Source organism: Cydia strobilella, chromosome 5, assembly GCF_947568885.1.
Source record: "Cydia strobilella chromosome 5, ilCydStro3.1, whole genome shotgun sequence".
Taxonomy (NCBI): domain Eukaryota; kingdom Metazoa; phylum Arthropoda; class Insecta; order Lepidoptera; family Tortricidae; genus Cydia; species Cydia strobilella.
Genome location: NC_086045.1, coordinates 3,528,265 through 3,542,712, shown reverse-complemented (window position 1 = coordinate 3,542,712; position 14,448 = coordinate 3,528,265). Strand labels below are relative to the sequence as shown.

Here is a 14,448-nt window from a genome sequence, read left to right as displayed (position 1 = left end):
AACACATAGGTTGAAGATGTGACCAGAATTGGGAAGCGAGGTCCTCGACGTCCCCTCGTTATAGAGTTCATGAGTAAAAGGATGGCAAACTATATCCAAGAGAACTCTCAATGCTTCAAAAATACCGGAATTACTGTCTCTGCATACCTAGATAACAAGGCCCTAGAGGAACGAAAAACGTTAAGAGAAATAATGTTAGAAGCGCGTAAAAGCGGAAAATATGCAGTGATTAGACACAATAGATTATTCATCGAAGGGCGAGAGTATCGAAGCCAGCAGCATGGGACACAGCAACAGCAACGACTGTCAGATACAAACACAAACACAAGTTCCATAACATCAACAGCGACCCAAACCATAGATGCTGAAATCGGTGCTACAGCGCCATCGCCGCCCGAACATTCTTCGCCAAATACCAACCCTAATCCAAATAATCCATCGACGGCATCAACGACACTTTTTCGTACCTCAAAACAACAGTAAAATTAATATACTATTCCAAAATATGCAGAGCCTAAAAAATATAACTCATATACTGGAATCATTTCTAGCAAATAAAGACTATCAAGTACTATGTTTAACTGAAACCTGGATATCGGAGCAACAAAAGCATGTAATCCAGATCGAAGACTACGAATTTGCAGCGGCGTATTATCGGAGCGAGCGTCCGGGCGGAGGAGTGGCGATTCTGCTACAGGATGGTATCGATTATATTGAAAGAACAGACATTGCAGAATTATCTATCGAGTATATAGTTGAATGCTGTGCGGTTGAAATCACGCAGTATAACATGTGTATAATTAATATATATCGATCAGACAGGAATATAGATATTTATCACGCAGTATTAAGCAATATTTTATCAAAAATTTAATTCAAAGAACAGAAAATGCGGATAATTATTGGAGGAGATTTCAACATAAATACTATTATAAATTCAACATCTTCGGGAAAGCTTTTAAACGATATGTTAAAATCAAACTTAAGACAAATTGTCAAAACATTGTGTGTGTTTGTGATTATGAGATATAAAAGGAAAAAATTAAAAGAAAAACAACTTTCCAATTTCATTAAAATGCAGGTAAGTTATAAAAAATACATTTTTTGCAAAAAAGTTAAACGTATCTGACAACTCCAATAAGGCGAGGGGCAAGTCAGCAAACTTTCTAAATTGTATAATAGAAACGATTTTTCTCGGCAACATTTTGACGAGAATTTTAATATAAAACAACTTTCCCAAAGAATTTAGGCAAAATAAGCGAAGTTTTACGCAATATCACACGATCAAAGCAAGTATAAGACCAAAAAAGTGTAATAAGTATGCTAATACAATTTGCTTCACCCTTTCTCCCCAGAATAAGGGAATGAATATAAAGTTGCTTAACTGACTTCACAACAACTTGTGATTCAAAATGCATTTGACAGTTCAGAAATAAATTTAATTTGCATTTATATTAGGTAAGTCAGTATTGAATTTGTACCGACGTCTTGACTTGGTTGTTAAATTTTGATACAGATAATTTAGAGACGGGTTCTTCAGTGATTGGTGGGAATGGTGGGAATGAATTCTATATTTTTCGCACTTTGGCTTAGGCTTCCTCACCACTGAGGTGACTTGCGGGAATCAACCAATAGGATTAGTTGTAATTCACATCTCTTCTCCCCTTCGTTGGATTACAACCAATGATATTGATTGATTCCCGCCCGTCTCCTCTCATCTCCGCTCACCTCCTAGGTACCCTTATAGTTTAGTCATGTTCTCTGTCTGTCTTTTCGCCTATCCAAGGAAAGAAAAAAATATGTACCCCCCCCCTTACTTTTGAGCCATGAGTTCAGAAAATATTTAAATAACTGTTATAGTAGATCAAGAGTCCCCGGCAAGCTCGGCCGAAATTCACCTTCCCATACAAACGGAGTTCCGTCTTCATTTTAAAACTACGTTTTGGATTGTTATGAAAGGTATATAAAAATGAGGTATATCTAGGTCTGAAATTAATTTATATAGCTCCAGTTTATAAAACAAACGAAATATAGCAAAAACACGTTTTGTATGAAAAACGTAAGTTCGCTGTATTTTTTAGGGTTCCGTACCCAAAGGGTAAAACGGAACCCTATTACTACGACTCCGCTGTCCGTCTGGTCGTCTGGCCGTCTGTCCGTCTGTCTGTCACCAGGCTCTATCTCATGAACCGTGGTAGCTAGGCAGTTGAAATTTTCACAGATGATGTATTTCTGTTGCCGCTATAACAACAAATACTAAAAAGTACGGAACCCTCGGTGCGCGAGTCAGACTCGCACTTGACCGGTTTTTTTAGCTATGGTATCTGAAGCTACATAAACTACATAAACTTATTTCAGACATAGATATATTATCCTATTGTAAGTACAAAGTTTCAGAGCAATCTAGCTACTCGTTTTAAAATGAGAGCGGAACTACGTTTGTATGGAGAACCGAGCTTGCCGGAGACCCTTAATTAAAATAGTGAGCATGATGAGTCAAGCAGTTTTTAAGTTATCGCAAAAAGTCTTCCCTTCTTAGTAAAAAGTCGTACCTACCTAAAAAGGGCTGCGAAGGTAGGGGATACTAAGGAGAGTTGTGACAATTTTTACCTTAACCCTCATATCTCAGCAACAAAGCATACCATCACTATGAAGTTTATATAATGTGCAGCTTAATTCATACTTTTCGAAAACCTGTAAGGATTATGAATAAAAGTATTATAAAATAAAACTATGAAAGCAGATTATATCGCGTATATTGAATTTATAATACATCCCGACGTTTCGAACCCTTTACAGTGTTCATGGTCAACGGGTGACTGAGGAAAAACTACGAAGTGCAAAAAATACTCACATACTAAAAATAATGAACCATCATAGACTATAAACTTTAAGGCTGGCTGTAACGAACGCTGTAAAGAGTTCGAAACGTCGGGATGTATTATAAATTCAATATACGCGATATAATCCGTTTTCATAGTTTTATTTCATGAGTAACTATCGCGGTAACCGTAGATAATAAAAGTATTATAGTTTTTGAGAAAATCTACGAAAACCAGAACAACTCCCCTCTGTCACAACCCTCCTTGGTCTCCCCTACTCCCTTTTGCTTGTTATTTACATGATACTTACTAAAAGCCCCCGTTAAAGGCAGCCTATTGCGACGGAAAGGAACCCTACACTGAGCATGGCCAGACATGCTCTTGGCCGGTTTTGGCTTTGTTGAATGTAGTTACAGTCAGCAAAGCTATTAACTTAGCATGCCTGCATACATACATAGAGTAACTTATACTAGAGCGGTACTGTCATAGTAAATTTTGTAACCACAGTAAATTCACTGCCATCTATCGACACACTTTAAAACTAAAAATGAAGATTTATAAAAGTACGATAAAATGAATTTAAATATGGATAAATAATTTTTTTTTATATGCATTAATTATTTTTATGATTTTGACCCATGTTATTTCAATGATATGCGTAAAAATTGTTAAATAACAAACGAAACCGTCAACGCCATCTATACGACAGTAGGCCAAAGCTAGTAGCGCCCTCTGATCGAGAGTAAAATTTTCTTGATTTTCGAGGCACGTTTTTTCCTTAGACTGTATCCATTTATTACGGAGTTATATCTGTCTTTGATACATATTTGTTTGTGTGAAGCTAATCGTTTTGCTGTCTGTACCTAGATAAAAACAATAAAATACTCAGTATATTCCTCTGTAGTTGTTTTAACTGTCTACAGCTGACGCTTCAGAAAGAACTTGGCTAATTTACATAAGTCGCATTCAACTAGGTATGAACTTTAATATTGAATCATCTAGTTTAATGAACAGTGAAATTAGGTTAATTCTGCAGCGAGATTAATTGAAAATTGCAATGCATTGACCTGGAAATTAATTCGGTTATATTTTAATGGCAGATTGTGATATGAGCGCAACTATATATTTTGATTTATGTTTTTAAGTAGTACCACTAGGTACTATACATAAAGTATAAACTAAAACAGAATTATACTCGATTAAGTCCTGTTTTGCTAAATAACAATGAAATGACTGTGTAAGTATGTCCCTTTTACGCCTTTGTGAACAAGCTTGTATCATCAAAACAAGATCGATAGATAACGATAACTTCGTTTGTGATCAGTTAATAAATTCGATAAAATCTTAATCGTTAACGTTAAAATGGGGAAGGCCAGTGATGGGAAAAGCGTATGTCAAGTCAGTTCAACGTACCGAGAAAAACTAACAAACTTTCAGACTCGACACTTTTTTGAAGAAATTAATTATCTTCACTGTCAGTAAACATCTACTGTCGAACAGGAATGAACTTTGTAGTTTGTTGGTAGTTAAAGCTGGTAGATGTATGTGGAACACAGTCAAAGCTGGTAGGATGTATGTGGGACACAGTCAAAGCTGGTAGGATGTATGTGGGACACAATCAAAGCTGGTAAGACGCATGTGGTACACAGTCAAAGCTGGTACACGGTATGTGGGACACAGACAAAGCTGGTAGGCTGTATGTGGGGCGTAGTCAAAGCAAGTAGGCTGTGTTTGGGTTGCAGTCAAAGCTGGTAGATTGTACTGTATGTGGGATGCAGTCAAAGTGGAGTACGTACGACGGGATACTTCTTGTTTACAGGCCAAAGTCCGAGCTTAAGGAGAACTAAGATCGTTTGCAAACTAGTGTCCTATCTTCACGACGGTTGCTCTGTCTGCATAGCTACGGAAAACCGACTTATAGGTGTCAAACATAATTAATTAGTATACTTTATCTAAAGATACGTCAGTGTGATGTTTGATAATGATAAGTAAACATATATATAGTTCAGGAGACAGTGGTCAGTATGTAGACGAAATGCTGCGAGTAACCGCCATTCTTTGCTGCTTAGGGGTGGCCCTGGCCAGCCCCCCTTTGGCCAAGTCTAGGGAAGAAATCCAGGCTTTTAAGAGTTTCCTGGAAAACACCCAGAAGGGTAAGTAATATTTATGTGATTTGGACCAATACACGTACTTAATAGTGAACTGATCTGAACTTTCAATCCGGAGGTCGCGGGTTCAAACCCCCGGCTCGTACCAATGAGTTTTTCGGAACTTATGTACGAAATATCATTTGATATTTATACCAGTCGCTTTTCGGTGAAGGAAAACATCGTGAGGAAACCGGACTAATCCTAACAAGGCCTAGTTTCCCCCTCTGGGTTGGAAGGTCAGATGGCAATCGCTTTCGTAAAAACTAGTGCCTACGTCAATTCTTAGGATTAGTTGTCAAGCGGACCCCAGGCTCCTATGAGCCGTGGCAAAATGCCGGGATAACGCGAGGAAGATGATGATGATGATGATAAAAATTTCAGGGAATTTCAGGAATCGAATAGTGCTTTATTCGATTCCTTACATTTTAATGAAAAAGATTATTAACAATATACAGGTAGGCTAGGTCTTTCCTGTAGACATTGTAAAGTTAACGGAATCAATAGTATCGTAGGCGTACAATGAATCCTTTCTAAAGTAGAGTCCTGAGCGTTAGTGAAGTATTAAAGAGTTAGCGCCCAAGGTGGAAATAGTTTTGCTACCATGTGATAAATATTATTAAAGCTAAAATAATAGTATGCACGTATTCGATTATAAAGAAATTGTAATCGATTATGTTCATACTATTTTCATATTTCATTGTGTTAATGTTTTATAATGGCAATACAATATCCTAGAACAGAAAAGAGCCACTTTAACCCTCCAAATAGGGAAGAAAAAGCTCTTTTCCGATTAAGTGATATGAAAAAGCTAATATTTGAATTATTGCACCCTTTACAGGCGGGATGAATTTTTTCAGTATTCGAGACTCAAATAAGAAAAACGTGACATATGTGTTCATGTTTTGTCCACAAAAGTGACTTTTTTTCCGAAATGTGTTTGACCCACTGATTAATTTACAGAGAAACCCAATGGCATCTCCCGCATGACGTCTCCCGTGGATGGAATCTCTCCCCTGGCCAACCCCGAGGAATACAGCGGCAAGTACGAAGGCGACATCGTGCTGGACGACTGGCAAATTGAGGCCATGGTCCAAGAGTACGCGATGGGCCGTAATGCGTACCTCTGGCCTGACACTAAGTGGCCGAATAACACCGTTATATGGGAGTTTGGTGAGGGGGAGTTTGGTGAGTATTTTGTTTCATGGCCCTTATATTACAAAAATCTTATCCTAAAGTAGAAACTAACAAACACAAAAACTATTCACAAAATTCGCCCCGCGGCCCTCCAGACGGAAAGGAGCCCATCACCGCTCGCCGCGTTGCAACGTTGAACAGCGATGGACCCCCTTTGCATAAGGAACGACCCGGAGCGAGGGTCATGACCACTCTCCCGCAACCGTCTGCCCACTTCCCTAATAAAAGTCTTGGCCTCAGCACACCAACTGCCAGTGGTTTCCACGGCAAGAGGGACAAATAGGTAGTGCGTCAACACCGCATACTTTTCCCGCTTCCGAGCCGCCGCTAGCTCACCGCTGCCCCCGCCGAACGCACGGTGCGGCTAATATCATAAATGTAATAGCATAAGTGTTGACGCACGTGGCGTCCCAAATTGACGCACGTGACGCACGTGGCCCTAATTAATAACAATAATAATTAAGCCCCTAAGTAAACGCCCCATTGTTAGCTATAGGCCCATATTATTTACAGCCATATTTCGCGTAGAGACGATACATAAAAATAGTTTGTTACAGAAATTTTTTAAAGCTATGGGGTCGAAATTCCCGACGGAGGTGTTGAAAAAGACGTGCGTATTTTTAAGGCAATTCGCTGCTTCATTACACGCACGTAAATACACAAGAGATGACAAAATCTAATAATCATTATGTTTTTTAAATTCATCATTAGTTTGCTTATTTGGTACTTGTATAAAATTTGTTTCATAAACTTTTAATTTAAAATTGTTATGTGTAATTTACGTTATATAACGGAATTTATGGCTAGACTAGGTAAAGTACCTGTCTCAGCGTAATAGTTTACAATACAGGGATTCATATCTTTTAAACTATTAGCAGAGAGGATATAATAGGATAGAGCGGTACTGTCATAGTAAATTTTGTACCCACAGTAAAATCACTGCCATCTATCGACACACGATTAAAACTAAAAATAAAAAAAAATGTATTTATATAAGTATGGATTAATGTTTTTTGTTCATTACTTATTTCCTTAGACTGTATCCATCTAATACGGAGTTACATAGTCTTTGCTATTAGAAAATGGTAGATACTTTTGACGCGTAGTCGGTTCCGTTACTTTTGATACTAACTCAACGGACTGTAATAATGAATATTATAATGAAGTGCAGAATAGGAAATGGGAAGCAAGAAGAAATAAATCGAACCTTACAATAGCAAATATACTATTAAAATTAAATACACATAAATCACTTAACTACTACATAAATCATTAGTATCATGACAAATCCTGACGTATTGTCTTTATTAATCAAGATAATTCGAGACCTGTCATATTACTAATTTATCTATAAGTATCAGCTTAATGGTTCAGGAATATTGTGTTGGTAATATCGTAATCTGTCTATGTACGTAGCTGTAAAATTTAAAGTGATTCAATTTTACATACCACAACAACTGATAACCAGATTAATGATAGTGACGATGATGTGCCACTTCATATTCCTATCAATCGTAATTGTAACGTCAACGTTGTTTTGAATAAAAAATATATACTAAACAATTAACAAACAATTATGTAAAGAATTTGTGATGATGCAAAGTTACTACTAGGATTCATCATTTTATGAAAATTTATGGAGAGTTCAATCAATCAATCTTTATGTAGTATGGCTCCATTGATATTGTCGATGATTTCGCCAACGTCAAAGTGGGATCCACGTGGGATCGAATTAATATCTTTTGATTAATATTTCGGCCAGTGTACGGTAAACAATAAAATTATGGGCCTCTAGGGCTCTAGCCAGACACGGTTAGAGGTAGAAATACCAAATGCTCTTAGAGCACGACGTTGTTCGGTAGTTATTGTAGTTGTCTCGTAAAACTGATAGCTGGATTTTACGAGAAGCACGTGGACTACCGGCCGTTGACTCCAAAATGGTGGTTAAACACGCTTCGAGACTAATTCTCCATTCACTGCACGCTACCACATTAGATTACTGTATAATACTTAAAGCTATCGATATTACACTTAAATCAATATTAATGAGCAAAAAACAAAGGCATTAATGACGAGGCTACTATCAAGATGGCGTTCGAACCGGAATTAAGTCCTCTATGGGGAGCTAAATCAAACGTTACGTTACGGTATGTTTCGTCAACTGTCAAATTATCTTGCGCATCCCCTAGCACAGAGTATGGAACACGGCTGCATCGAAATGTCAAAGCGCTAACAGTATGAGGAGCACTACTATAAAATATGAATTTGGTTGTTTCCAGGACCCCTGCAGTCAGCCGCCATCGAAGAGGGTATCGCAGACATCGAGCGTCATACTTGCATCAAGTTCCGCTACCGTGAGCCGAGCGACACCGTTTACGTTCATTTGACTGTAAGTGTTCCAGCGTCTAGCGGAGCGTTTGGCGGTGCGGGCAGCGTGCATTGTGACCGCTCGCATATGCTTGCATTTGTTTGTTATGGACGCCGCACGCTGTGCTAGCGCAAGCTTCGCTAGAGAAAGCTAGATCCATTAGTCGTCCGTAATACCGATTACCTATAATTTTAACACCACTTAACAAGATTAGGATGGAAACGTAAAACCACACTTTCAAATTATTACCCCTACGACTGTACCCTGCGCATCGCACATTGTCAAAAAACAATAAATACGTAACTTTATAAATATGGAATCACTCAGTATAAATTGAAGCGGCTACGTTTAGAATGAAAAAACTTAGCTTCGAAAATATTTGTTCCAGTAAATTAAATCAGCCAGTGCTTATACATCATTTTGATGACTTGAAACCTTTCATGTTCCATTGTTACTGTTCGCAATTTTTATTTCAATAAGTAGTACAGTTAATTCTGCCATCGCCGGCAGCGTCTTCCAAATCCCCGGCTCATGTTGATGATATTTTTTTCTTTTGATATCTCATTACCTCTGGAAGTCGCCAGCATTATGTTAAGATGAGGCCATTTCGTGACACTTTCTCGTTTCTTTCTCTATGTCTGTGATAACGTATAAAGTTTTTCTTATCTTATCCTATCTTTCTAGGGTGACGCGGGCGGGTGCTACGCGCACGTAGGCTACTGGGAGTCCCGAGGCCCCCACATCTACAACCTGGCCCGCAACATCCCTGGTGTGGGCTGCTTCCGCCACGCCACCATCGTGCACGAGTGGATGCATATCCTTGGATTCTTCCACATGCACTCCACTTATGACAGGGATGACTACGTCAGGATTGCCTTCGAAAACGTTCAGCCTGGTTAGTGCCATAATCCTTTATGTCCTCAGTGTGTTTGACAAGAGCGTGACCGTGTATGTTTATTTCAAGAATGTGGCACAGAAAAAAAGTATTGATTGAATAGAATGTTCTTTTACCTACTATGCTTCGTACTAAAATAATAAAAAACTTTTCACGGAGCCTCGTCGGCGATAGCGGGATAACTTGGACTCCTTTTTGAGAGGCGGGCCAGATATAGCACTAAACAGAGACGAGTAAAAAAAGAGGGGGGAGGCCTTTGACCAGCAGTAGGACACAGTGGGCTCTGAAATAAATAAGAAATAATAATAAATATATCTTGCGGTTACCATAAAATAAGTAATAGTATTCCACACAGAATGGCCACACGCCACTCCGTTACGGTCTTGTTGTACTTACATTTCACATTTTATTTAGGTATGGAGCACAACTTCAACATCCACAGCTCTGACCTCGTCTCCAACTATGGATTACCGTATGATTACGTGAGCTGCCTGCAATACGGTGCCTATGGATTCACCATCAACGGTCTTCCTACTATTGTAGCTCTTCAGGTAACCACCAACTTTATAAACCGACCGTAGTTATGCAGAAAACGACCAACTCCATTTTTTATCAATGCAGAAAGCGACCAAAGCCTAGGGTGTAAGTAACTTTGACAAAAATTAAAAGTTGTTCGCTTTCTATACAGAACTACGGTCCCTTTAGTCCTAGGATCTGTAGTTGCCCGCCAAAAACCGACTTTAGGGTTTTAAAGTAATTTTTTGATTGGATATATATTACTGGCTTTGTATTCAGAAAGTTTTTTTGTAAAAAAAAACATTTTGATACAAACTTTTATCGCTAACTGTACTTTTCTTAACATGCAACTAATATTCAACGAGATAATCTTACAACCCCAAACACAATTACGTTGCGTTGTTTTACTGTTCCTATGGTTACTCCCTGTATCCGTCATTAGATCAGCTCGTTGGTACCATAATATTGCATTGTCACCTAACTTACATAATTATTTATGGAATGTAAAGTTTCCTATGTAAAGTTTCAGCTCAATCAAATAATGGAAAGTGGGTCTAATTTAGCTTGCGATATTTGACCTGAACATACATACTGACATACAAACATTGCGAGTTAAATCAAAGCTTGTAGCAATGGCCTTGCTTTTCTCGGCCCTTTATAAATCACAATCCAGCAAGGTTACATTTTCCGGTATTTGAAGAAATTAAAATTATTTATTAATCAAGGGATATAATATAATATATTACTATAAAACAAACAAACAAGAAGGAAAGAAGATAAAATTATAACCCGCCCGTTCACCCGTTGACCACGGACGCTGTAAAGAGTTCGAAACGTCGGGATGTATTATAAATTCAATATACGCGATATAATCCGTTTTCATAGTTTTATTTCATGAGTAACTATCGCGGTAACCGAAGACAATATTATAAAATTATAACTTAAAATCTAAGTGAACAAACGAAAACTACAACTAAATATAAAAAAAAACCTTCCGCAAAATTCGCAAATCCCCTCCTACCAGCAGATCCCAGAATGCTGGCGGCGTTACCTCTTTGCACCGCCAGACTCAACCTCTGAGCAAAGAAGGAGCCCACTCTGTGGTCTCCCGAGACACCTATTAGACGTTCCGACACCTTTTCTTTTATTTTTTTGAAGTAAATAATGTACTATTTTTGTCCCTAGGAGCACGAGGGTGTGATGGGCCAGCGTGAGTACATCACCGACATGGATTGGATACGCATTAACCGTCATTACGATTGCCCCGGCGCATGGGATTGAACAAACTATAGCTAAACTCTACACTTACCATGTTAACGCAAGAATGAAAGAGATATGACCTCAGTCTCTAATTTGGATCGCGGGTATAAAGTCTACATCTACCAACATAACAGATTTTATTAAAGTTTTTAAACGTAAAAATTACTGTTTGATATTTGCCTTTGCGTCATTTTAACGCCATAAGCCAGCCCCCCTTATCCCTGAATTCTGATAATAATAATTTCTTCTTCTGTGATTGTTGTTTAATTTCTGGACAAGTTGACAGCTGACAGATCAAAATCCAAATAGTTTCAGAACAAGAAATCAAGATCAAAATCGAGCTCCAGATACCTACGCCACCAACGCTTCTACGCAAATTCGTATTACAGTATTTACAGTAAAAGAGTGTGTTTTAGAACTACTAGATTTTCACTGCGCTAACTTTGCACAAATTTGTCAATAAGAAAGCATATATGCACACAGGCAAATCAGCTTTTAAATCAATACTAATTTATCCACAACATTTCAACTTCAATCGAAAATTTAGCTTAGAAATAAAATAATATATTACAGTTAATATAATTTTATGTTATATGTTAAAACAAGCGATTTTCTATTTGATAGATCTAGAATTTAGTAACGTCAGAGATGTGAAAAGTATAAGTCTTAAAGTTTATTATCCTCCCACATATTATATATTATTATATATGTATGCAATGGGATATTATCCCTCTTTTTCCTAGATCTTTTTCCTTTAACTACGTCCATTTATCCCTATAAGCTCCATAATTGACGTCCCACTTGACATGAAAACTTAGCGTGGGTCTAACTATTATCCACACATGTCGACACAAACCGTCCACGTAAATGAAATGTCCCTCATGAACGCCCATTTATTTACCCCAAGCAGAAACGTGAAGGTTCATTGCAAACCCCTGTTCACGTGCACAGTTGAAATGTTTCCATTACTTGCTAAAAGCGAACTATCGCCTCGGAAGGACTAGCGAAAACATATTTATTTAAATTGTATTCAATATTCGGTAATTATATAGCAGTGCTGTCTTACGTCATATAATTTTATCGACATTGACTAAATTTCACCTGTCCTCGTACTTTTTAAATAATGTACCTATGTAATGATTTCTTTAATAGTCGCGTTGCTTTTTTTCCATCAACAATATATTTGCAAGGTGCAATGCGAGTAATAAAAAAAATATTATCAAATCAAGAAAATATATTTAAATGGCTAGTTAGGCGAATGCTCGCCCTCTGTTACGGCTCGGCCACGACATTGAGCGACTGGCGGCGGCGGCCGCGGTGGCAACCATAGGTTGGAGCAAGACACAGCGATCGGGCCTTTCATTATCTTTATTACCTATTGGTGACGCATAACACAAGCCTCCTTGGGCTTGGACTTAGTCAATTTGTGTAAGAATGTCCTATAATATTTATTTATTTATTGTTGCCGCCGCCGCCGGTGGTCGCGCAAAGTCGTGGCGATGTTAATAACATCGTCGAGGACAAATGGCCTGATGTTTTTACCCCGACCTTTGCCAATGTATATTTTACGCTACATTAAAGAGCTTTACGATAAGAAAATGCTTAATGTTGTGTAAAATTTAATTCCATTTAATTTGAAAAGTCGTTTTGTCTTCTGAGACTTTCTCGGTTAACATTGGAGGTAATTTGCAGTAAGAATTAAAGGTAAAAATGTGACCAAAACTCGATAATAACAGCCCTAGACTGTGATATTAATTGAACATTTAAAAAAAGGTAATTAAAAAGAAACCTTGAAGTGTGTAAAATCCGTCAGTTAACTGATGTGAAAACAGCTCGATTAGTATATTTTAGTTACTTCCATAGCGTTATGTCATATGGTATTTTACTGTGGGGTGGTTCTTCAGAGATAAATACCATTTTTGTTCTGCAGAAGAAAGCTATTCAAGCAATATATAAAATGAACGATAGAGACTCACTTAGAGATAAATTTAAGGAAATTGACATAATGACTGCAATGTCAATACATTTATGAGAATATTCTGTATTTATTAAATTTGATTTGTATAATAATTCAATATTATTATGGAATAATATTAACATCAATAAATTGCTCTGATAATTAGCTAAAGTAGTAAATTGGTTCAATGTTAATAAATTTATTGTTAAATGAGAAAAAGACTAAATGTATGAAGTTTGTCATTAGTAGGAATGTAAGGAATGAGCAAACAAGTGTCACTGTGAAGGATGAGAAATTGGAATTAGTCGATAGTACAGTTTTTCCTGCTAAGTAGGTATAATTTTAGATTTTAAACTCCAGTGGGGTCCCCATATTGCTACTCTTTCGAATAGACTGAGTTCTGCTGAGTTGGATTTTGACACCCCGCCTACCGGTCGACTTTTCTGGGGTTATAATGCAGAGTTAATTAGTCATCTATGTTAATTAAGAGTCTCCGGCAAGCTCGGTTCTCCATACAAACGTAGTTCCGCTATCATTTTAAAACGAGTAGCTAGATTGCTCTGAAACTTTGTACTTACAATAGGATAAGGTATATCTCTGTCTGTAATTAGTTTATGTAGCTTCAGATACCATAGTTACAAAAGTACAGCGAATTTAAATTTTTCATACAAAATTTGTTTTTGCTCTATTTCGTTTGTTTTATAAACTGGAGCTATATAAACTAATTAGAGACCTAGACATACCTCATGTCACTGTATGTGCAAAGTTTCATTTCAATCCAACACGTAGTTTTAAAATGAGAGCGAACTACGTTTGTATGGGAAGGTGCAATTCGGCCGAGCTTGCCGGGGACTCTTAACAATCGCACATTGTCAACGTATTTACTATGAGGACACAAATTCAATTATTTATGTATATGAACATATTTTAACGAAGGGCGCCATAAGCCCTTAAGATAATTAAATATACGAGGGTAAAATTCGCCCGAGCGGTTGTACCTAGGCACCTGCCGCGATTGCAGAGGACGCTGGTTCGATTCCAGCCGTAGGCACTGGAGGGGAGGCCCTGGTCACTTTTTCCTTCGTATGTGACATTTATTTCAGTTTATAATTTGTTAGGTACCGTAATTGTAATATTCTGGTATTCTTGTGTAGAAAAGTAGTGATAGATAGTTGTTAATATTTACTTTACTCAATAATACTCAATACACATCAAGTTGATGCGGAAATTGCGGACATCGTACATTTCACAAAAAAAAAAAACGAATACAATTTACAGATTTTTTT

At 37.6% G+C, this 14,448-nt stretch overlaps 1 protein-coding gene across 1 annotated transcript; it reads left to right on the top strand.

Annotated features, from left to right (window-relative positions):
- Positions 1–4,836: 4,836 nt before the first annotated feature.
- On the top strand, positions 4,837–11,292 carry LOC134741834 (astacin-like metalloprotease toxin 5). Its single transcript, XM_063674725.1, has 6 exons — positions 4,837–4,975; positions 5,933–6,157; positions 8,446–8,555; positions 9,219–9,429; positions 9,844–9,980; positions 11,131–11,292. The coding sequence occupies exons 1-6, from the start codon at positions 4,858–4,860 to the stop codon at positions 11,224–11,226; spliced, it is 897 nt and encodes a 298-aa protein (XP_063530795.1). The 5' UTR covers positions 4,837–4,857; the 3' UTR covers positions 11,227–11,292.
- The last annotated feature ends 3,156 nt before the right edge of the window (positions 11,293–14,448 follow it).

Coding starts and splice junctions, on each gene's coding strand:
- LOC134741834 (XM_063674725.1), top strand. CDS start 4,858: ATGCTGCGAGTAACCGCCATTCTTTGCTGCTTAGGGGTGGCCCTGGCC. Junction 4,976..5,932: donor CCTGGAAAACACCCAGAAGG/GTAAGTAATATT, acceptor ATTAATTTACAG/AGAAACCCAATGGCATCTCC. Junction 8,556..9,218: donor CCGTTTACGTTCATTTGACT/GTAAGTGTTCCA, acceptor CTATCTTTCTAG/GGTGACGCGGGCGGGTGCTA.